General features: G+C 38.3%; 2 protein-coding genes across 2 annotated transcripts; both read right to left on the minus strand.

Annotated features, from left to right (window-relative positions):
• Positions 1-358: 358 nt before the first annotated feature.
• LOC117995497 (autophagy-related protein 13 homolog) lies at positions 359-14,965 on the minus strand. The gene is made up of 6 exons (XM_034983508.2): positions 14,508-14,965; positions 11,773-12,121; positions 11,185-11,371; positions 10,612-10,777; positions 8,049-8,174; positions 359-7,268 (listed from the first exon to the last, which is right to left on the minus strand). The coding sequence occupies exons 1-6, from the start codon at positions 14,697-14,699 to the stop codon at positions 7,050-7,052; spliced, it is 1,239 nt and encodes a 412-aa protein (XP_034839399.1). The 5' UTR covers positions 14,700-14,965; the 3' UTR covers positions 359-7,049.
• A 2,867-nt stretch (positions 14,966-17,832) lies between these two features.
• On the minus strand, positions 17,833-23,304 carry Ubc7 (ubiquitin conjugating enzyme 7). Its single transcript, XM_034983511.2, has 5 exons — positions 23,002-23,304; positions 21,924-22,005; positions 21,117-21,235; positions 20,083-20,223; positions 17,833-19,218 (listed from the first exon to the last, which is right to left on the minus strand). Exons 1-5 carry the CDS (start codon positions 23,045-23,047, stop codon positions 19,094-19,096), a joined length of 513 nt encoding a protein of 170 aa, XP_034839402.1. The 5' UTR covers positions 23,048-23,304; the 3' UTR covers positions 17,833-19,093.
• Between the last annotated feature and the right edge of the window lie 911 nt (positions 23,305-24,215).

The raw sequence follows: 24,215 nt of genomic DNA on the forward strand, positions 1-24,215 counted from the left end.
AGTACTTTGTAGTATATGAAACTCAGTCCTGTGCAAACCTGCGCGCGCGTTACACGTGTTCAAGCGAGCGAGCATCGCTGAACGAGGTTATTATTGTAAGCTCGTCGCTCAGCGACAAAACTAGTAAAGCGAGTCGTCGCCGGCAGTGTGAACAGTCAGAGAGCAACTTTTGATATAGGTATACCGTATATGCATCTCTTTCGTTTACACGGAATGTACTTACATTTATTGTGCGTTTCTTGAGAGAAAATCGCCGATAGTTAGGCGTTTTCTCGCCGGGCGTTCGGACCACTGCCTCATGCTTCTTGGCTCTTACGCTGTTTACGGTATATTATTAGGGGCAAACAATAAAAAATACTTTTAACTTTTGTATGTAAATTTTTATTATTTAATCAAATGAAAACAATTTAAAATACATATTAAAAACTGCGGAACCGGTAGGATATCGCACCTGGAGCGCCTTTGCCCAATATACCACAAGTGCAGAAAGGAGATGAACAAAAATCGTATGAACGCGTACTCCAGAATGTACAGAGTATGTGCCATTTAATAGAAAAAATCTTCTATTTTTAAAAAAGTCGCATGTTGTTTTGCAGTCGTGGCATTAAGTTTGTGATAGGAATAGTTCAGTCTGAGGCAAATTTTGTCTATCTCGATATGTATTTTTATTCAGTACATACCTACTGTTAAGCTAATGCAATGTAGCGACACGTTACAGTTATCTGAACTACTTTCAAAGACCCATAAAAATTTCAATATAGTTTTTTGAACCAGAAATGACAAATTGTTTTATACCATTTGTACCTAATTTTTATGATAGTTTTTTATCTATACTTCAAGGATTTTACTAAATAATTTTAAATAAGTATATACAATATACATCACCCGCGTCTCCCCGCCCGAAGCGCCTTTAGCGCCTATAGCGCCAGGTAAAACACTATCATAAAAATTATAAATCAAATCATTTATTTTTACATGTACCTATGTAGATTGTAGGATAACTAGTTGACGACCTTGAAATGTGTTACATACTATCGCAAAGCATAATGTATGTAGGTAACCATTTCAATTTGGTCATTATTATATTAGGTTTATCAACGTAAACGGTTACAAATACGCAGTACAAGGTCATTCGAAAAGGCGGTCCTAACCTAACCCATAAGGCGTAAACAGTTTTTGGGTAAGGTTAGCATTTATCGTATTCAACAATTTTTCACTACGAGCCTAACGAAAAATGACAAAAAAATGCAAAGCAGAAAATCTGAGATAATTAGAGCTTAGAAGTTCATGTCAATATAACAGGAAAACAAAGGTTTTTAAAAATTAGCAATAGACTTTTACAAGCAATTGTGTATTCGTGCGTGATATTACTCTGGTTCTCCCACGGACCTGCTCCTAACTGATTTGATCACGTGGGTAGAGAAACTTCAAGCATAGCTCTCGCCATCGCCAGGTGAGCGACTCTAAGCTTTTTTATGAGGCCCATAGTTAGCCACCATGTCTCAGATGATCGTATCCATATGCCATCACTGTCAACACGCACTATTCAGAGCCTTTGGTCTTCGGATACCTTTTCGATCCGTTACGATCATTTCCCAATATGACCACTTGCCGATACCTCTTCCCTTCACGATCACTTTCCGATACGGCCACTTCTCGATGCGATCACTTATTGGTACCATCAATAACTGTCTCGTTGGTCTAGTAGTTAGCATGTTAACTGCGGATGACGAAGTCCTGGGTCCACCGGTATGTGGTCATACGGGGAATGGTCATATCAGGAAGTGGTCATTTTGGAAAGTAGTCATAACAGACCGAAACGTGTCTCGAATGTCTCTTATGGTCCAGCAGCCGCCGCCTCTTTTTTGTGATTAATAACAGGCTGAAACTTCGTGAGTAGGTTCGGTTCGTCGAGACGCCCGAGTTTTCTTCTATGTAAATTCTCGATAGGGGCAGGTATAAAACATGTCGATTCTGTGGGATGTCGAAATAGTTGGACCATTAGGCATATAATATACTCGTCTACAATTTCGAGTGCAGAGCTTTGGAAGATAACTGGGTTGAACGAGACATAAGCATTAGACGGGATTTTCAACTTGCTCATGTTCATTTGTAGTCCCATCTGTTGAGAAATTCTGCTAAGGTTTTGCATTGAGCATTGTATTGTCATCGTCAAATCCAAGGTCCAGCCTAGTTCTCTCGCGAATACTTTTGAGCCTCTGTTCCGTTTCGTATCTTTGTTGCCATTTGTCTTTCGCCAGACAAAACCCGGGTATCTTTAAAACAAGAGTGAATAGGCATCTTCTAGGCAAACGCGTCCCATCTTAGGCCGCATCATCACTTTCCATCAGGTCTGATTGCGGTCAAGCGTTTGCCTGTAATGAATAAATAAAAAAAAAGACAGTTGGCAGACCAGCAGGGGATGTTCCGCAGGCAGGTGAGGTTGACTTTTTGAGTGCTGGGTTGAGGTGCGCTCCCTTATCCGCCTTGTGGCCTTGTATTCAGGCTACATTTGCGGCTTCTTACTCGGAAATGTCATGCTTGGAATTTGAACCAAAAATTATCAACCCATTAGTATCAAATTACTTCTTAATCATACTCTTCCTCCTCCTTCTTGTTGAGGCAGTACAGACTACAACCTGTTATTCTGTGGGTCTCCCACAGAACAACATCAGTCTCCGTATCCGACCAACTGTTGGAGTCGGTGTCGTCGCTCTCACAGGAGGGGCAGTGGATGGTTAACACTAAGCTGACGGAGGTCGGGGTGACGGTCCCGATATACCTGTTTATCAACAACGACCAGGTCGATTGAAATTAGGAAGCCCCATTGTCGTCTTGGTAATGTTGCCGTACGAGGGTCGGTTCTAAAGAAATCTCGAGATCTGCAAAGTCCACGATCAGACATTTCTACTCCCTAACCACACAACTCATTGAATGGTCCTTCGAACCGGATTCACGTAGTAATCAGTCGGGGTTAGAAACGGTTCCAACATTTTCAAATAATATATCGATTTGTATACAAAACATTTTGATAAAACAGAAAATTCAGTGAATAGTTGGTTTTCCGATAATAAAATCCTTTTATTTTTCACTTAATACCTACCTACCTGTTGTTTTATTTTCAAATGTCACCTTTTTAAGCACACAGAATTCTCCAGGGATGAAGAAGGGGGATTTCAAATTTTTATATTGACAGTATTACACCACGAATGTAACTTTGATATCATAAAGTATACTTAGGCATACTTACATTTGCTTGTAAAAGTTTATGGCTCATGATTTTTTTAAACTATGTTGGTTGAAACAATCGTTTTTATTTTTGTGTAATCTATAGATACTTATAACAAAACCGTAACTAGGCATACGGTTGAGAACGGCATTTTTGTCAGTTGATGTACTCATAAGAGTGTTTACATAATTAAATTTGTCGTAAAGTAATCATGTAAGCCACTTACGTAAGTAAAACATGCTGGTATATTCGCCGTTATACGTCTATTTTTTCACGATAGGTCCCGTCTCGTAGTAAAAGTTGTTGATAACGATGATTACTAACCTAACCTAAAAGGAGGTCATAGAATTTACATATTTACATAAAAAATATTATGTTAAGGCAAGGGACACAACTAGTGGAGAAAATCGCGCTTAGAATCTTTCCCGTGTAAATTCTCTTCAGCACAGCGTTTCATTCGCGCAGATATGGCGCTACCCTAGTATTCCATGTTTTTTGCAGAGGGATCCGCTACATTCATCCCTAGTCTTACCGCCGCACTCAAGAGTCGCTAATCGTTACTTAAGATTGAGTTAAAACGATACAGATTTATGTGAGAGATATAGCTCTGTCTCGTTTAACTCAGTCTTAAATAACAATTAAGCGACTCTGAGTACGGCTGTTTAACTTTAAAATATACAACATTTTTAATTTTATCTACGCATAAATTTTTCGTTTATAACATGCACATAGGTATAACCATAAAGTACATAAATACATAACATGTATTTGATTAATTTTCGATAAATATACATACCAATATAATATACTTTATATTTTGTAGATCTGGTAGAGATCTGCAGCATGTAAAGGTGGTACCGCTAAATAATTTACACTCATATTATGAGACTATTACAATTCTCGAGCACAAGTTTTGAAACAGAACCTTTACAGTTCTTTAAGTAAAACACATCCAAAATTTTTACCAAAAACAATCACTAACAACCCTAATAATCACATGGTTACTGTTTAAGGCCGCGATTACACCTGTAAATTTGAAACTATATAAGAGCTCGCCATCCTCCTTTACTAATGTACCTACTTATAAGAGTGTTTACATTACTAATTTTGTCGTAAGTAAATCATGTAACCACGGCCTAAAATAACCATTTAATTAAAGTTAAAATTGTTAGTGTTTGACACAAATTCAAAAAATTAAATGGAGATTAAACTAATTTAACCACGAAACTCCAATAGACCTCTTGTGATTTATTACTTTAATCTTCACTTAAAACCTACAGATATAATTACTTATGGGTAAAACTGTTTAACAAAATTGTAATCATATTTGGCCTTATTTTAGTATTAAGTATGAACTGTAAAACTATGTATAATATTATCTGTAACGCTGTTGATAACAAATAAATAAATAAAATTAAAGGAGATCGAAACGCTTCTATATATGCCTGGGCTCTGGTGATAATAAGATGAAAGTAGCACCATTTAAAAGCTAACATGTAAGTATTCCATAATTGAAAATTTGGCAATTTTGTCAATCTAGAAGCTGAGCAATTGAAGAAGTAAAAATGAGTATACCACAATTAGCACAACGATCCATTTTTAACCGACTTCATCAATATCAAATCGATAGGCGTGGTGTCGTATCCCAAAATAACAAGGCCAATTCAGTCGCGTACAAGCAAGATTCTCGGAGTCCGTTAACGAAGCAGGGGGTCAATGAAAAAAAGCAGAGTTAGAAAGCAAGCGAAAAACAAGCCCGTAACTCAACCAATACAACAAGAACTGACTATCGAACAAATGAAATGATCTGTCAGACTGTCATTGTCAAAACGTAGTTAGCGTTCAGGAACAAGAATTTTACTAGTATCGATTTTTTTATGTCAATCGACTTATTGACTAAATAAAATAATTGCTCAGTTCTGTGTATAGAAAATAATATTTTTTTTTTTCATAATAATATGGTCATTCTAATATTATTTAAATAAAACAACTGGATCTTAATGTTTTTTAATCGATTCATTCGATTCCATTTTAATCGATTTACTCCATTTTTTTCTCTATTTTTATGTTTTTCGGCTTGTAGATTGCAAAATGAGCTAGTTTTTTGTATTTTACATCAGAAAAATATACCCTTTTTTTTAAAGTATATTTCAACTTGTTAACATCAGGCCCAGAAGTCCCACTCTCCTTTTTTTGAATTTGTTTCGAACAACTCCACGTAAGTTTTCAGGATGTAAGTAAATGTGTGTAATAGATGAGCAAAGTCGAAGTACGCGTTATATATCTCCGTCCGAGTGGAAACATTCGATGAAAAGCGATAGCCTGGAAAAGAGACTATGGAGACTTTGTGAAACGATAGTGGCCTAAGAGTTAGCGCGTGCTAGACCTTCCTTATTTTGTAAAAGCTGAAATTTTCTCTGCGTGTTGTCCCCAAACGAACGAACGTTTGTTTGACCATGGTGGCTTTGCGAGATAACAGGTAAACAAGGAGTAAAAAATCTTACGTCAAAGTATAAAGTCTAATTTTTTTATATTCTCTTCAGAGTAGTATTAGAAATCACGGCATGCATTGCCAGACACTTAGTATGGAGGCAACCCCTTGCTTTACCTTTAAAGTTTAATAATTATTACATACAAACAAATGTTCCTCCCAGTGATGGGGACAATATGCAGAGAAACTTTCAGCTTTTATAAAATAAAGATGGTCTAGCACGCGCTGGCTCTCTCTCTATAATTTAGTAGGTAGCTATTGTTATTATTAGATTATTGAATAATAATAATTATTATATTAAGTAAAAGCACTAGGTATTAATTGGCACACAATAAAATAATCATGATTCGTATTAAATAATAATAACAAAATGTACAAAAAATATATTTTACAAATGCTTTAATCAAAATAATAGTAAACACTGTTTAATATATTGTACAGGATACGCGTTAACGCAAATGTGCACTTAGCGTAAACCACATCGCGTTCTAGCCTACGCACACTATAACGGCGATTACGCCGTCATCCGAGTTCTATCCGTCATCCGTGAGAATACCAGCGATTATCTACGACATACGTCATAAGCTCCCATACAAAACAAAGAGGAACATATTTTCACGGACTCGGATCGGATGCAGTACGTAACCGCTTTTACAGTGTATCAATTAATTAATTAAACAGTCTTCGTACAATAGAACATCTATATATAGTCCGTACAAAAAGGGGGGGGGGGGGGGGGGGGGGGGTCAACTATGGGTCAACTGTCATGTCAAAAGTACGGTTCACCTTTAAAATAAGGACTAAAATCGTAAGTTTGACATGACAATTGACACAAAGTTAAAATGGCGCGTGAGAAGTCATTTTGTACCCGTAATACAAGTTGAGCTGTTTGCGATTTAGTTAAAATAATCGGTACTTAATATCTACATGCTCTCCTGTGAAATTAGAATGTTGCGGACGACTTACTATAGGTAGGAGCCATCGAGATGTAGATCGGGGAACGCGCACACGTAGTTAGGTGTTGAGGTGTCAGAACCATGAATCTATAATATACATATCTACTTCACGGTCAGAAGCCTGCATGGAGGTCGATGAAACACCGACGCACGTGCTCCTAGATTGCACGGGCGTAGCAGATCAACGCGAACGCCATTTAGGTTCCCCCCTCACTCCATGAAGCCCTCGGCAACCTGGGCGGTCTATTTGGCTTCTGGAGCGAGCTTGGATGGCTGGAGTGAAGACTTCGGCGATGCACGCACAACAGACGGAAACCAGTCAGAACCACGAATCTATAATATACATATGTAGTTGACGGTCGGAAGTGGTGGGTCAGCGGTCGTCCGTGTCGCCGCACAGCGCCGCGACCAGGCTGTCGAACTCGGGCACCGCCTCCTCGCACTTGCGCAACTGCGCGGCGACTGTGGCGCGGTCCACGGGCGCGGCGGCGCTCGCCCAGCTGTCGCCGCTGGCGGCGGACCGCGCTTGCATACACTCGCGGTAGAAGTTGGCGAGCTCGGCGATCGGGCTGCCGTCCGCAAACGGGAACTCCTGCACACAACAATAACAATATAATAACCTCGATAGCTCAACGGTTAAAGGAGCGGACTGAAAACCGAAAGGTGGCCGGTTCAAATCCCACCCATTGCACTATTGTCGTACCTACTCCTAGCACAAGCGTTACGATTAGTTGGAGGGGAAAGGGAAATAGTAGTCAGCACTTAACTTGGCTAATATTCTTTATAAAAATATATATATATGGAACTTCTAAAAGGCGTCAAGCACTCCGATGATACTAAAAACCAGTAAAATGCTAGTCGGATTCACTCACGATGGGTTTCGTACCATCGTACAAGATGTCGCCATTCATATGTGACTATAGCTTATGCTCGCGACTTAGTCCACGTGGACTACAAAAATTTCAAACCCCTATTTTACCCCCTTAGAAGTTGAATTTTGGAAAATCCTTTATTAATAACAGCTATCTTCATACCATATTTCAGCCCGATCAGTCCAGTAGTTTGAGCTGTGCGTTCATAGATAAGTCAGTTAGTCAGTCAGTCACCTTTTCTTTATAATACATTATTATTTAGAGTTTTCCAAATATTTGCCTTTCTTTTTTTAGTAGATAATTTTTTTCCTGAACACATTTTAATTATTTTTAGAGTTCCGTACCTCAAAAGGAAAAACGGAACCCTTATTTATAGGATCACTTTGTTGTCTGTCTGTACACAAAGGACACTCGACGGCAACGTCAGTTCTGATTTTCGCCACGCACCAAGATAGCCTTGTCACACTGTATACTTAACATTAGAATTGGACAAGACATACCATCAGACTGTCGTGTTTGTCTCTGGACTGTGGCACGTCTATGGCTCGGCTGGGGGCGGAAGAACAACACGCTTGCTCGCTCGTGGTTGCCTCGCTCGACTCTCCCATCGACAACCGCTGCATTTTCTGTTAAACATCAGTAAACATGTGAAAGTGTGTTTGTTTGTTGGTTTCTTGGTTTGTCCTTCAATCACGTCGCAACGGTGCAACGGATTGACTGATTTTTTGCATGGGTATAGATAAAGACCTGGAGAGTGACATAGGCTACTTTTTATCCCGGAAAATCTAAGAGTTCACACGGGATTTTTAAAAAACCTAATTCCACGCGTACGAAGTCGCGGACATCAGCTAGTTACAATATAAATTGCTTTAACCCGTTTTTATGAATTCGCTTTTTTGTTGGTATGTTTGTTTTCAAATTTTCAGCCCAATCCGTCCAGCAGTGAGCTGTGCGTTGATAGATTAGTCAGTCAGTCAGTCAGCTTTTCTTTGTATTATAATTAGACTAGCTCATGACTTCGTTCACATGGTCTACATGAATTTCAAACCTCTATTTTATTATTTTATTTTATTTGGAAAACCAACAGCTTAACATATTCTAATCTTAAAAATTAAATAACTAGAAGCTAATAATAGGTTCTCACAGGTAGATATAGGTTCTCACAGGTAGATATAGGTTCTCACAGGTAGATATAGGTTCTCACAGGTAGATATAGGTTCTCACAGGTAGATATAGGTTCTCACAGGTAGATATAGGTTCTCACAGGTAGATATAGGTTCTCACAGGTTGATATAGGTTCTCACAGGTAGATATAGGTTCTCACAGGTAGATATAGGTTCTCACAGGTAGATATAGGTTCTCACAGGTAGATATAGGTTCTCACAGGTAGATATAGGTTCTCACAGGTAGATATAGGTTCTCACAGGTAGATATAGGTTCTCACAGGTAGATATAGGTTCTCACAGGTAGATATAGGTTCTCACAGGTAGATATAGGTTCTCACAGGTAGATATAGGTTCTCACAGGTAGATATAGGTTCTCACAGGTAGATATAGGTTCTCACAGGTAGATATAGGTTCTCACAGGTAGATATAGGTTCTCACAGGTAGATATAGGTTCTCACAGGTAGATATAGGTTCTCACAGGTAGATATAGGTTCTCACAGGTAGATATAGGTTCTCACAGGTAGATATAGGTTCTCACAGGTAGATATAGGTTCTCACAGGTAGATATAGGTTCTCACAGGTAGATATAGGTTCTCACAGGTAGATATAGGTTCTCACAGGTAGATATAGGTTCTCACAGGTAGATATAGGTTCTCACAGGTAGATATAGGTTCTCACAGGTAGATATAGGTTCTCACAGGTAGATATAGGTTCTCACAGGTAGATATAGGTTCTCACAGGTAGATATAGGTTCTCACAGGTAGATATAGGTTCTCACAGGTAGATATAGGTTCTCACAGGTAGATATAGGTTCTCACAGGTAGATATAGGTTCTCACAGGTAGATATAGGTTCTCACAGGTAGATATAGGTTCTCACAGGTAGATATAGGTTCTCACAGGTAGATATAGGTTCTCACAGGTAGATATAGGTTCTCACAGGTAGATATAGGTTCTCACAGGTAGATATAGGTTCTCACAGGTAGATATAGGTTCTCACAGGTAGATATAGGTTCTCACAGGTAGATATAGGTTCTCACAGGTAGATATAGGTTCTCACAGGTAGATATAGGTTCTCACAGGTAGATATAGGTTCTCACAGGTAGATATAGGTTCTCACAGGTAGATATAGGTTCTCACAGGTAGATATAGGTTCTCACAGGTAGATATAGGTTCTCACAGGTAGATATAGGTTCTCACAGGTAGATATAGGTTCTCACAGGTAGATATAGGTTCTCACAGGTAGATATAGGTTCTCACAGGTAGATATAGGTTCTCACAGGTAGATATAGGTTCTCACAGGTAGATATAGGTTCTCACAGGTAGATATAGGTTCTCACAGGTAGATATAGGTTCTCACAGGTAGATATAGGTTCTCACAGGTAGATATAGGTTCTCACAGGTAGATATAGGTTCTCACAGGTAGATATAGGTTCTCACAGGTAGATATAGGTTCTCACAGGTAGATATAGGTTCTCACAGGTAGATATAGGTTCTCACAGGTTACCCCCTTAGGGGTTGAATTTTCACAAATCCTTTCTTAGCGGGTGACTATCTACATCATAATAGCTATCTGCATGCCAGATTTTCAGCCCAATCCGTCCATCAGTGAGCTGTGCGTTGATAGATCAGTCAGTCAGTCAGTCAGCTTTTCTTTGTATTACATTTAGACTAGCTTATGCTCGCGACTTCGTCCACGTGTACTACAAAAATTTTAAACCCCTATTTTACCCCCTTAAGGGTTGAATTTTCACATATCTTTTCTTAGTTGATGTATACGTCATAACTTATGATTGTGGGCTGAAAGGCATGTACATAGCTTATGACTCATAAGCTATCTACATGCCTTTCAGCCCAGTCAGTCAGTCAGCTTTTCTTTGTATATGTTTAGATACAAACCTTTTCCAGCTTGTCCTTCTCGGCAAGCAGCCACATCATGGGCGGCTCGGGCGGTATCTGCTCGCTCAGCGTGTCGTGGAGCTCCTGCATTTTGATGCAGTCCACAAAAGCTCCCGCAGTTAATGGCTTCGATAAATCCAATGCCTTCTTTTCGTTCAGCTTTTTCCTACAAACCACACAAATATTATGAAGGCGAAAGTTTGTACGTCGTGTGTATGTATTTTACTCTTTCACACAAAAACCATTTGATGGCATACACCTGCCAGTGTAGGTGAAACTTCGCTACTGATAAAGTAAAGGAAATAAATAAACGCTACTATAGTACGCGATAGGTCGAGATGGCAATCGGGATATTAGGCGGGGGGACGCCCGGCACACCCGCACGTCACCCGCGCTATCCCGCACCGAGTTAGTGCGGGGGCTGTGCGGCAGTGCGGGGTGTCCCCAACCCGATTGTCATCTCCAATCGATTCCAAACTAAGTGGATAAAGATATCTGTCTTGAAGTGAGACACAGCGAAATACGAAATGTGAAATCGTCAAGAGATGTTGCCAGTTCACAGTCCATACGTACCTTGGACTCTCTTTGGGGAAATGATCACTCTTTATCATAATATTGTTGCTAGTCTGCAGCACATTCTTCTCCATTGGCTTGTGGTCTTCTGGTAGTATGTTCATTTTCGTCCGGTACGCCACTTCAATCTGAATAGTCCCTATTGGAGTGTGGAGCTCACTCACTTTTATAGATTTAGAATTCTCCCCTGAAATGAATACACCTTGATAAATGACCGTTTCCACTTCCAAACGCCACTGGTGGAGATCCCTTATAGAGATATTAAATAACAAGTGACTTTTTCTACAAAAAAACGCTAAATACCTAATTAATTCTAAAACAGACAAAAGTCCGATTTAAAAACAATAAATATTCTACGACTTTCCTTGGAAGAGCATGAACCATATATGAAGCTTTTGAGCAACACAGCCTGGTAAGTACCTCATTGTATTTTGAATAAGGCTGAAACACACGCCCAGGCAAGAAGCTCAGTCTCAAGGGCCGTAGCCCGAGTCCCGACAGACTCAGTTTGACCAGAAGACACCAAAACAATTCCACAGCCACGATGAAGTGATGTCAAACTTGATAAATCAATTTAAAAACACTCACCTAAAAATTCTAGGTTAGGTTGTCCTCCATAAATTTTATAGGATATTTGATATGACTCTCTGTGTTGTAATCTCGACAGCTTATATGCTGGTGTTATCCTAGATATGCTCAGCGTAGACTTGAGCATGATGCTCATTCTGTAGTAAATGTTTGAGACAGAGGTGATATCACAAGAGTTGCTCGGGGTGAGCCTGACTGTCCACTCTTCTAGGACCATCTCATCGCCGTCGTTCGTTCGGAGAACTATCTCGATGCACAGTACGTTGCTAAGCGCTTCCAGCACCTCTCCATTGAGCACTCGTTTAGTATCACTGTTCACTTCTGGTACGTCAGGTATTGATAGGTTGAACTGAAACAAGCAACAAGATAAAGTTCAAATTCAAAACTAAAACCTGTGTCAAAGAAAAATTGAAAAGAAACAAAATAGTTAAGTTATTTAAATATTTATAAATGGTATTTTTATGCTTTTGTTTCCAGCTGACAAAAAAAATTATGGAATTCTCAGTAAACGAATAGAAAACCACCAGGCGCCAGCCAGCCGGACATGCAACACTCGGACAGACTCATCGAGGCCTGAACTTTTAATCTCAATGCAGGTTTGTAGCTATACTATCGTGGACTTTCTCACAGGGGTTTAGATCAGTGGATAAAATTAAAGATTGTACATAACCTTAATGAATAAAATAAATTAATTAAATTTTTAAAAGTTGGAGCCGGAAAGTCCTTGAGTGGAGACCGCGTTTAAGCAAGCGTAGTGTGGGACACAGGGTAGTTATAGTAAAGTTCAAATAACCATATGAGCTTAATATGAGGTAGTTATTTTGAAATTACAGACAGACACTTCAATTTTATTTATTATACTAGCTGCCCCGGCGAACTTCGCACCGCCTAACAGTCAATTCTTTTTCAGGCAATTTTTTAAATTTTTCTCTCCGTAAGAACTATCCTCGTACTTCAAGGAATATTATAAAAAAAATTGCGAAATCGGTTCAGCTGTTCTCGAGATTTGCGATCAGCAACACATTCAGCGATTCTTTTATATATAGAGATTAGTATAGAAGTATGGATATGAATATACCCCTACATTTGACAAGTCTATTACGAAAACACGAAATTCAACGAAAATATGCTACACGGCTATAATCGTCTTAATTAACGCTGAAATAAGTATGTGTTATTTCCAGTAATTAATTTATGAAACTGAAAGGCTGATCCTACAGAACACACCATTCTTCTAAACTTGATAGAATAGTAGATTATTCAACATGGGGGTAATGGTCTTACGTCACAGGCGCCGGGATAAATCCCAAGCGTGACGAGGGATTTTAGAGTAACTCCAGAGCGTAGCGAGGGTATTGCATCTAGAATCCTGAGTGAAGCGTAGGGTTTAGGGGCGCCCAAACCTAAGACAATATTACCCCCAAGTTCAATATAATTATTGAAAACTCCCTAGTTTTCAATAATCTATAAAGCCATGGTGAGTGAGAGGGGTGCCATCATGCGTCGAAGCGAGACAGCAGTAGCAGCTAGAACTAAAAACTACTTGTAAGGAACAGAATTTGCTTCTGGTGTGGAATGTTCTAAATTCAATTTACATTACATTCCTTAAGGTGTAATGGATTTCAGTACAACATCAAAGAGTATACTATAATCACTACATTTTAGTACAACATTACAACCCGGCTAAATCATAGGAATGTGACATACTTTAACCTTAGCTAACACGTCTGTAATAAATAAGGCAAGTGGTGTGAAAACTAATTTACAGGAATTGCAAATCTTTATATGCAGTTTTTCAAAAGTCAAGGTTTTTAAATAACACATTGTAGTAACAAATAGGCTTTATTTAGCAGAAAGCATTACAAGCAGTTAATACAGGGCAAGATAAAAGACAAACGTAGATCTGGCCATAGACAAACTAATGTACATGAGTACAGGTCACAGCTTAGGGCAGCGGTGAACAAAATCCAGTAAGCCTTAATGATTGCCAACATCCAATAGAAGATGGCACTAGAAGGAGAAGATTACAAGCAGTACTAGACCATTTACTTAAGACGAGGTTTCATGAAGTCCTTTACATACAGGACTGTACTCAAGGATTTGGCGCTCTGGGCCAAAAAAGGTTTGTCGCACCATTATCATCAACAACCAATAGACGTCCACTGCTGGACATCACTTGTAGGGACTTCCACACGTCATGGTCTTGCGCCGCCTGGATCCAGCAGCTCCCTGCGACTCGTCTGATGTCGCCCGTCTACCTAGTGGGGGGTCCTCTAACGCTGCGTGTGCGGTGCCGGCCATTCCAGCACCTTGGGACCCCAACGTCTATCCATAAATTAACATAAAAAAGCTAAGCCGTGTGTGCACCACAGGGAGGGGATGGCTAATGGTCGGCCCTCGCAGTCTGTCACTCCTGGGCCATGGCCCCTATTGGGCATAGGATGAAATACACCCCTGTCTACATACATACTACCAGAGTGAACTACAGTGAGGAATCTCTGTTTTAATCCTGAATCAAATGTCAAATATTATAGGGTAGGGGTGACGTGAAATCAAAGATGCCTCGTAGGTTCATAGCCTATCTATCGTCAAATATAGGTAACATTTGACGCCTGCCAGTGTAGGTAAAGCCTCATGTTTTGAACTTGAAACATCAAGTTTCCTGTAGTGAACTGCGACGCTACTCTTTTACAGGTGTTTGCGTTACAAAAATACTAGAACAAAAGGAAACTTACCCACTGCAGAGTGTGCAGAGATGCCGGCGGGCCTTCCTCGCTCCCTTTATTAATATCGTGGCCAATTTTCTTCCCCTGCCTACTTTGCACTACAATCTGGGCCACTTTTAAAGTCAGAATCTTCGTAAACTTATACAATTTCACCCTATCCTGCATATCCGGAGTAGCGCAGGCCATTATATACGTTTTCATAAACTGATTACCTTTGATTACAAGATTAATGAAAGAAAGAATAATATGAAGAAAATAAGTACTCGTTTAGCAGTCAAACCTGATAACATATTATCACATAACTACATTTTTTATATTATAAAAACCCGATTTATTTATTTTTATTCGCACTTAGCACAAATATTAGTTAAATAGGTCATTTCTTAGTCAAAAATCTGATTAAAATTTATTTGTAATAATAAAATTAATATTTCCAATCTCTGTGTTTCCAATTCTATGACAAACACAAAACCATAGGGGTGCAACTCTAGAACATTAAAAAATCGCAAATTGAAAATCGCTTGTGGTGCCATCTAAGCGCGAGCACGGCTAAACAAATAGAGAACAGTTTACAAAAGACGTCAATAGATGGCGGGCACATTGGTGTAATTTTAATGACATTAATAAATTATAACCAAGTTTTCATGTTTTCGTGTGCTGTAGTAAATATTTATATTTCTGTTAAATTTATCTGACCCTGCTTTAATAACAGGACTCTGTAGTCTGTATTTCCTTTCACCACCTCGATAACTATATTCTAAGGATTGATTTAGTGACTCGATTCATGCCTGAACGATTGACCACGGCTACGGATTACGGACTTGTTTTTGCTTTGTGAAATGATTTTTCTGTGAATATATTTGTGCAGAAAAATGCCACGGAGATCTCGATGTGTGTCTGGATGTGACTAATTCGGTAAGTATAAAATCAGCTTACTCGTAATCTAACTCAAAATTACTTCAATGAGTCAAACTCTATGCACCATTAAGGCACCATTAGCACATTAGGTATTTTATCATGATACTAGGTATATAGTTCCTGCGATTTCGTCCGCTCGAAAAAACTATTTTAGAAATCCCGTGAGAAGTCCAATTTTCCGGGATAAATGTGGCCTACAAGTTACAACCGTCTGATGCAAGCTATCTCTGTACCAAACAGATGATGACCACCACTTTGTCTACGTGGATTTAGGGTTTTTGGGAATCTCATGGGAACTGTTTGAGTTTTCCGTGACAAAAGAAGCCTATGTCCTTACCTGGATGCAAGTTATCTCTGTACTAACTTTCATCATAAACGGTTACACAAATTTACTGTAAAAAGCTAGCATACAGACAGGTTGACACACTTTTGCATTTATCATATTGCTATCGATTATTAACTACTAATTCTGTAAATTTTTTGTTTTGTAATTAAGTGTACTTACAACACTTGTTTTGAACTTTATTGACTAAGTTATTTTTATATTATAGGTATCAGCTATCATCTAATTAAGTACAATAAGTAAGTATAGACTAATGCATATTTTATGTTATTGGTACTTTTTCAGATGTTTGCATGGCTTTCCAAAACCTGGCTACTCCTCTCTTTGAAACCATTTAAACAATGAAAAGAGATAGTAGGACAACATTTAGAAAGCAAGACTGATAATGAAATAATATATAGTTACGAATTATCAAATTTGCAATCACCAGTTTCAAGATCGTTGAAATACACCAGTTGTGGTAGTAATATGAAAGTTATGAAAAGTAAATAACCAAAAATTTTGGATTTGAGCGTTACCTATTTCACAATCTCGTGGGTCTTGAATTTGGGTATGTATTTTATGTACCTAGTTACGAATTTATGAAAATAAAATATTTTACAAAACCTTAAAACCTTTTTATTTCTATAGTGTTTTATAATTTAGTATCTTAAAGAGTCAGTCTTGTAATATATATTTTTAAACATGTTTTAAACAAACGTTAATGGAATTATTGATGTTTTTTTAAAACATGTTCAAAAATATAAAATATTCTAGTAAAGTACATTTAAATAGCATTTAAATTTTCGCGCTCTCGCACGCCTAGCGCGCTTTTAGTGCCCTCTAGATGTGAGCACACGCGTAACTTTGAAAAAGAAATCTAGAGTCGCACATCTATCTCTAGTATATAGTAGATAATCTATGCACAAAACACACCACCTACCCTATATACATCCTACTCTATGACACCACCGACATAATATATAATGTACCTACTCTGTGCCACCGACCAGAAATAAAAAACACACCCACAGACAAAAGAACATAACATAGACATCACGTAGTGATTATATACTCTTTGATAGACATATCAAAGAGTATAAAGCTTGTTGTGTTGAGTCGTCCTCGAAAAACATGCTCACAGCTCAATAATAAGTCTATGGCCCCAAGTAAGCGGCTGTGAGCGAACGGGACGGCTGGCGTCGATCGTGCGCGCTCCCGCTCGCGCGGCTCGAATCAGCTGGTGCATGCGGTCATTCAACTCGGTGTTCAAACTTGCAGGATTTTAAAGTATTTTTTGGTCAAAATATAACCGGTACTCCGGTACTAAAAATGATTGCAATCGATTCTGTCACTAATTCTGAGCAAACTACTTTGTTTTACGTTTACTAAACCTAACGGTGACTAGGTCCATGAGCAATAGATATTATGATCATTAACAAAGATAAATTAGTATGACCCTTGGATGAATTGGTATGACCTATGACGGACACGGACATGGGACAAACCATAGACTTTCTTATCTCTTAGTTTAGTGATTGACTAGTGGTAAAGACGTCGGCCTCCTATTCAGGAAGTCGGGGGCTCGATGCGGCACGCACTTCTAACATTTCCGAGTAATGTGCGTTTTAAGCAATTAAATATAACTTGCTTTAACAGTGAAGGAAAACATCGTAAGGGAACTGCATGCATGCCTGATTTCTCCATAATGTTCTCAAAGGTGTATGAAGTCTGCCATCCGCACTGAGCCAGCGAGACGGATTATGGCCTAAACCATTTTCATTCTGAGAGGAGACCTGTGCTCAGTAGTGGGCCGGCTACGGGTTGATCACGATGATGATAATCGTAATAAATAAAAACATTTTCATGTCGTTTTTGGCAATTATAATTATCCATAAAAATATTAATTATTTATTTACAAATATGAAATACATAAAAAATGTTAAAAATTGTTAAAAATTAATTTAAATTCTTTTCTATTTCCAAAAAAAAACAATTAGCATAATAATAAATAATTAATTATCATTTCATTAATTAATTAAAAATTCTAGATATTTGAATTTGAAAATTCTTTGTGTCAAATTTCATGTCAAAAGTACGATTCTAGTTAAAATGGCGCGTGAAAAGTCATTTTTACGGACTATAATTAATTAATATAAATAATTGCCGAGCGGCAAAAAGCGTCGAAATATTATTTCAATCTTTTCGTATGGTGTATGTCGAACAAAAGCGGCACTGCACAGCGCGTTGCTGTGTCTTGCTGTATAGAGCATATTTGAACGCGATGCGACGCGCCGCTGCGCTTCAATGCGGCCCGGCCTTAAAGGTGGCGGTTCGCGCGGCAACAGAGACCGGAGACCGGCGGGGTAATTACGTAAAACGTTGCAGTAGCGACAGCAGTAGCAATGCGACAGTTCATTTACTGTCTCTCTTCTTCTTATATTGCTTTGTGGCTATTGCTGTCTCTCTCTAGCTGCTGTTACGCGTGACGTTTGACAGCAATGATCGCGAGATTGACGCCTGTCGCAAGATATGTAATCACCCCGCGGGACGGGAGACCGGGATGTGAGACCGGTAAGAGCTTTCGAGACGGTCCAGCGGCTTGAGGTCAAGCACGTAGATTTGTTTTCCTTGATCAATGCTTGACGCGACCTTGATGCGCCCGTCAAGCGGCTTGATCAAGCAAATGGCATTTTTTAGGGTTCCGTACCTCAAAAGGAAAAACGGAACCCTTATAGGATCACTTTGTTGTCTGTCTGTCTGTCAAGAAACCTACAGGGTATTTCCCGTTGACCTAGAATCATGAAATTTGGCAGGTATATTTGGCATCTTATAGCTGACATTTGGGGAAAAATCTGAAAACCGTGAATTTAGGGTTAGATCACACAAAAAAAAATTGTGGTCATGAACTAATAATTACTATTTTCAACTTTCGAAGTGAGATAAATATATCAAGTGGGGTATCATATGAAAGGTCTTCACCTGTACATTTAAAAACAGATTTTTATTTATTTTTATGCATCATAGTTTTTGAATTATCGTGCAAAATGTCGAAAAATACGATTGTAGTACGGAACCCTCACTGTAGTGCCAAATACTCACGTACAAATACATTTTGACAAACAAAAGAAAAGTGGCCACGGTGATAAGGACAAAACATAATCATTTTGTCACGTTCTAAAAAGAGCTTAAATGTATTTAGCTATCTCGCTCTAACAGTAAGTGTCACAATAGGGCTACTTCTAATAGTCCTTGTTCTGAGATATATTTAGATTAAATTGTTGTCAAGGAACCACCACATTTACACTCAAGGGCTCATATAGGGGGCCGAAAGTACCCACAGATCCATCCGACATTATTCGGGCAGCGGTAAGCCAAGGGTCTTTCGTACTAATCGCTCTGCAACTTTATTGAACTGCTCTCGATCTTCCCGCCACATTTTTGCTGCGTCTACATTCGCCCCGCTTTCGTCATTTGGCTCTGAAAGGAAACATAGTCAAAGTTTTTTTTTAAATTTATTTTATCACTAGCTTATGTGGACCACACAAATTTTAAACCCCTATTTAATTGAATTTTTAAAAATCCTTTCTTACCGGATGTCTATGTCAGTCATAATAACTATCTGTATGCATTTCAGCTCGATCTGTCCAGCAGTTTCAGCTGTGCGTCGATAGATCAGTCAGCCAATCAGTCACCTTTTCCTTTTATATATTTAGACTAAATGATGCCCGCGTGGATTTAGGTTTGTGTATAAATCCCATAAGGACTCTTTGATTTTCCGGGATAAAGGAGTCTATGTCCTTCCCCGGGATGTAAGATAACTCTGTATAAAATTTCATCAAAATCGGTTAAACTATTGGGTTGTGAAAAGCTAGCAGACAGACAGACATACTTTCGCATTTTATATATTCGCAATTATATAGTATGGATTATGTAGCTGTAGTATGGATTGTGTAAGCTGTGATAGCCTAGTGGTTAGGACTACTGCCTTCTAATCGGAGGTCGGGGGTTCGATCCCGGGCACGCACCTCTAACTTTTCGGGGCTATGTGCGTTTTAATTAATTAAATATCACTTGCTTTAACGGTGAAGGAAGACATCGTGAGGAAACCTGCATGCCTGAGAGTTGTCTATAATGTTCTCAAAGGTGTGTGAAGTCTATCAATCCGCACATGGCCAGTGTGGTAGTCTATGGTCAAAACCGTTCTCACTCTGAGAAGACACCCGTGCTCTGTAGTGAGCCGGTGATGGGTTGATCATGATATCCCATGATCCCAGTGATATTTTTATTACTCAAAAAAAATTATATAGGTAAGTGGTAGTACATGTCGAGTAAAAAAGTCACCTGCTAACATGCTGACGACAGATAGTAAAATCTTCTCCACGCTCTGGACCGGAGACCACCGTTCTGCACTGCTCTCGTACCCGGTGGGGTCGTCGCCCGGCGCGTGAAGGATCGAGATGCATACTCTGCCGTCAGCGTATACTGTCATTGAAATTATGTGTTATAAGTCCCGTTGCTATTGCGCTGGAACCATGTCTCATTAACATCGAAATGACGTCATTTTGACGTCAGCCGAAATAAAAATATACCATCAGCACGAAACTTCAGTCTAGTGTTGACGTCACTAAAATGGCGGCCACACACATTAGTAATTTGCGGGACTTATACACTGTTTGGTCATATCAAGATGCTAGAATAAAGAAAGAATGGCGACGCACCGTAAAGCGTTGCTTTAGAAGATCCTCACTATACCCTTTCCACAGAATGAAGTTAATTAGTGCTCTGTAACATCTCCACTGTTTACCCAGATTCGCAATAAAGAAATTTGTATTTGTATTTGTCTGTCTGTTTGGCTCTATTATATGTATGGGTGCGTAACAGAGAGTGCTATACTAACTTATCTGAGGAATGAAGCTAATATAGCTCTTTCTCTGCTCAACCTTAGGAATGATAGTGTTTTATGTACAGTAGAAACTCGATTATCCGGCCCTCGGTTATACAGATTCGCGATTATCCAGACTACCAACCGAAAATTGTTCGGCCAAGTGCGAGTCAGAATCGCGCACCGAGGGTTCCATACTCAGGTATTTTTTCCGCCATTTTGTACGATAAATCACAAACTATTATGCATAAAAATCTGTTTTAGAATGTACAGGCAAAGCCCTTTCATATGATATCCCACTGGCCATTTGGTATAGTTATCTTACTTTGAAAATTGAAAATACTATTATAGTGAACTACATAATATTATGCACAAAACCCGCTTTTCTTCATAAATTCGATTATACAGATTTTCGATTATCCGAATCCCTAATGACAACAATTAGTCCGGTTAGTCAAGTTTCCACTGTATATAGATATTGATATTCACTTACTGTTGGGATGAAACATTTCACAAATGAACTGCATCTTTGGTGGACTCAGGGGGTAGTCTGGCGGGAACAGAAGCTTTGCTGGAAATATGCCACCTTCAAAACATGTGCCTTCTGGACCCCTGGGAATGTGACCAATAAAACCATTTCAAAGCTGTAATGTTTTTAGAGTTCCATAACTCAAAAGAAAAAAGGCACCCTTATAGGATCACTTTGTTGTCTGTCTGTCTGTTGTGTCTGTCAAGAAACCTATAGGGTACTTCCCGTTGACCTAGAATCATGGAATTTGGCAAGTAACCTGGTCATGTAGCACAAGTAAAGGGAAAAATCCAAAAACTATGTTACAAAAACTATTGTTTTGAAATAATTACTAAATCACATCAAGATGGCGCAGTACAGCATTAACTTGCAAATTTTTACTAGCACAAATAAAGGGAAAAATATGACAAACGTGAATTTGTATGGAACCACAAATTCACGTTTGTCATATTTTTCCCTTTATTTGTGCTAGTAAAAATTTGCAAGTTAATGCTGTACTGCGCCATCTTGATGTGATTTAGTAATTATTTCAAAAACAATAGTTTTTGTAACATAGTTTTTGGATTTTTACACAACAAAAGTTTAAATGTTTATGGGGCTAGTAATCATTATTAAAGTGGAGACCCGTGTACTATTCTGGTACCTACTCCTAGCACAAGCTTGACGCTTAGTTGGAAAGGAAAGGGGAATATTCTTTTTAAAAAAAAATTTAATCTACATATCAAATATTTATCTTAAATAATAATATTTAAATAATATTAAACTACACACGCTATTAGAGCCTCCCACTCGAAAAAGTTTTCTTCATTAATTGGTCCTGCTATTATCCCTTCCGGCGGGTTAAGTGTTAGTTCTGCAAAGAAAAATTTAACAAATAGAGTAACTTTAGTAGAACTTTAGTTTACATTAAGATTTACAGTGCCCGGCAGGAAATATTGTACATCAAGCTTCTGAAAGAGATGACGGCTTGTTTGTTCGTAAACAATAAACTCTATAGTTACTGAATCGATTTTAATAATTATTTCACCATTAGAGGCTATGTATGATAACGTTATCCAGAAGTAACAGACACACTTTCATATTATAAATATGAAAGTGTGTCTGTGTGTATTTTGATGAAATTTGGTACAGAGTAAGCTTACATCTCGGGGGCGGACATAGATTATTTTTTATCACGGGAAATCAAAGAGTTCCCACGGGATTCTTATAAGTCCCAGAAATTGAAATAAGTAACTTCTTATTCCGGAAAATAAGAGCTCCACAGCTCCTCCGCACACACACACACATTTTTAAAACCTAATTCCGGGCATCAGCTAGTCAGGCTAGTCTTCTAAATATATAAAAGGAAAAGGTGACTGACTGACTGACTGATCTATCAACGCACAGCTCAAACTACTTGACATATCGAGCTGAAATTTGGCATGTAGATAGCTATTATGACGTAGGCATCCGCTAAGAAAGGATTTTTGAAAATTCAACTCCTAAGGGGGTGAAATAGGGGTTCGAAATTTGTGTAGTCCACGCAGACGAATTCGCGAGCATAAGCTAGTAAATTATAAATCACATACGTAACTCAGGTAAAGGCTACTTCTCAGGTTCTATTGGGCATACTTTGAAAAATAACCATCTAAACTCAGTCCTACTGAATGGTTCCTCATAAATTTGGTTTCAGACCTTACAGTAGTTTTGAGTGGTTAGTTCAACGCGAACTGCTACGATTTTATAATAGAGATAGAGAAGACATAAAAACGAATTAAAGAAGCAATTTTTTTCGTCAGAGATCTACTTAGTCTCTGATTATACAGGCATGAAAGTAGGCCGAAGTTTAGAAGCTTAAAGCAATACTTACGTTTGTATTCGGCCATTAGCCTTCTTAATGCCGATCCAGCCATCATTTGGACAAATTTAAATTTATTGTAATTTATAGCTATTAGCTAATAATCACTAAACCAAAACTGACCAATATTTTACTCTTAGATCATACTGTATCTTTGATAGTAAACTAACTATATCAACGTCACAGTAAACCTAATGAAATTAATTATTTAATTAGTATTAATGTACCTAATATTGTATCAATTAATTCCAGCAAAATTGAAACGAAATTGAATGCCAGTCGCCAACACATAAATTTTAATAAAATTATAACCTCAACATTTTGACCAGTGTTTCCACTTACGATTTTGGTTTTACCCTACTTTCTTCCGGAATTCCCCCAAAATTACCTTAAAAATTGTTTAAAATATTATAATTTTTAAAGCGGATATCAATTTACTTGAACAACATTATTTCACGTTTTTAATACTTATCATATTTTCAGTCCTGTGACTTGTAGAAGGTGTTTGGTCATAATTTTCAAAAAATCTATTATTTACATATTTCTGTCTCACACGAATACCCAGCTATTTTTATTATTTTAAAAATAAAAATACCTACTTACGTTATTATTCCACAGTTTCCGTCAATTTTTTGCCCTTTGTGAGCCAAAAAATAGCAAGCGGATTTCGGAGCAAGTTGGGTGGGTTAAAAAATAAGGTTGGGTAAGAGTTCCATTTTACCCGTTACGTAGCTTAAATCCACGTCAATATAAAACACACCCTGAACCGTACTTATTATTACTTATATTATTCGTTTCGCCCTAAAATAAGGCGAAATCCCTTGAAGTAAAAACACTGATTTTGACACATATTTTTCACAGTACCAATGACAGAGCTTTTTTCAACTAACTAACGTCTCTGGATTCTAGCCTTAATGACAGATAGAATCTGTGGGAAATGGCGGAAAATTTAAAAAACTCAAGTCGTTTGGTGTCGTGTCGTGACTCGTGGCAAACATAAATTAGATATAATTAGTATAAGATGTAATCAGTACCTTAGCTAGTTACTTTTGTTTGTATAAAAACTTTTTGATTTCTGATAAAAAGCTAAAAAATAAGAACTAAGAAAAAGCAAGTACTCGTCGCCGTCAGTGTCACAAGTTTGATGGTTTGGTGGTTTGATGGCAAGGTAACAAGATGATAACAAGCAATTCTCAAGGCAATTTTAGATTCTAGGAGAAGAGAAT

The sequence above is a fragment of the Maniola hyperantus genome, chromosome Z (genome assembly GCF_902806685.2).
Source record: "Maniola hyperantus chromosome Z, iAphHyp1.2, whole genome shotgun sequence".
NCBI lineage: Eukaryota > Metazoa > Arthropoda > Insecta > Lepidoptera > Nymphalidae > Maniola > Maniola hyperantus.

Bases quoted from the DNA above. Each gene is read 5' to 3' on its own strand.
- LOC117995497 (XM_034983508.2), bottom strand. From the start codon at position 14,699: ATGAAAACGTATATAATGGCCTGCGCTACTCCGGATATGCAGGATAGG. The intron at 11,372-11,772 runs GTGAGTGTTTTT...TATTCATTTCAG, and splicing joins ACCTAACCTAGAATTTTTAG to GGGAGAATTCTAAATCTATA. The intron at 7,269-8,048 runs GTATGTCTTGTC...TGTTGTGTGCAG, and splicing joins ACAAACACGACAGTCTGATG to GAGTTCCCGTTTGCGGACGG.
- Ubc7 (XM_034983511.2), bottom strand. From the start codon at position 23,047: ATGATGGCTGGATCGGCATTAAGAAGGCTAATGGCCGAATACAAAC. The intron at 22,006-23,001 runs GTAAGTATTGCT...TTTTCTTTGCAG, and splicing joins GCTAATGGCCGAATACAAAC to AACTAACACTTAACCCGCCG. The intron at 19,219-20,082 runs GTGACTTTTTTA...GTTTCCTTTCAG, and splicing joins TGTCGTCAGCATGTTAGCAG to AGCCAAATGACGAAAGCGGG.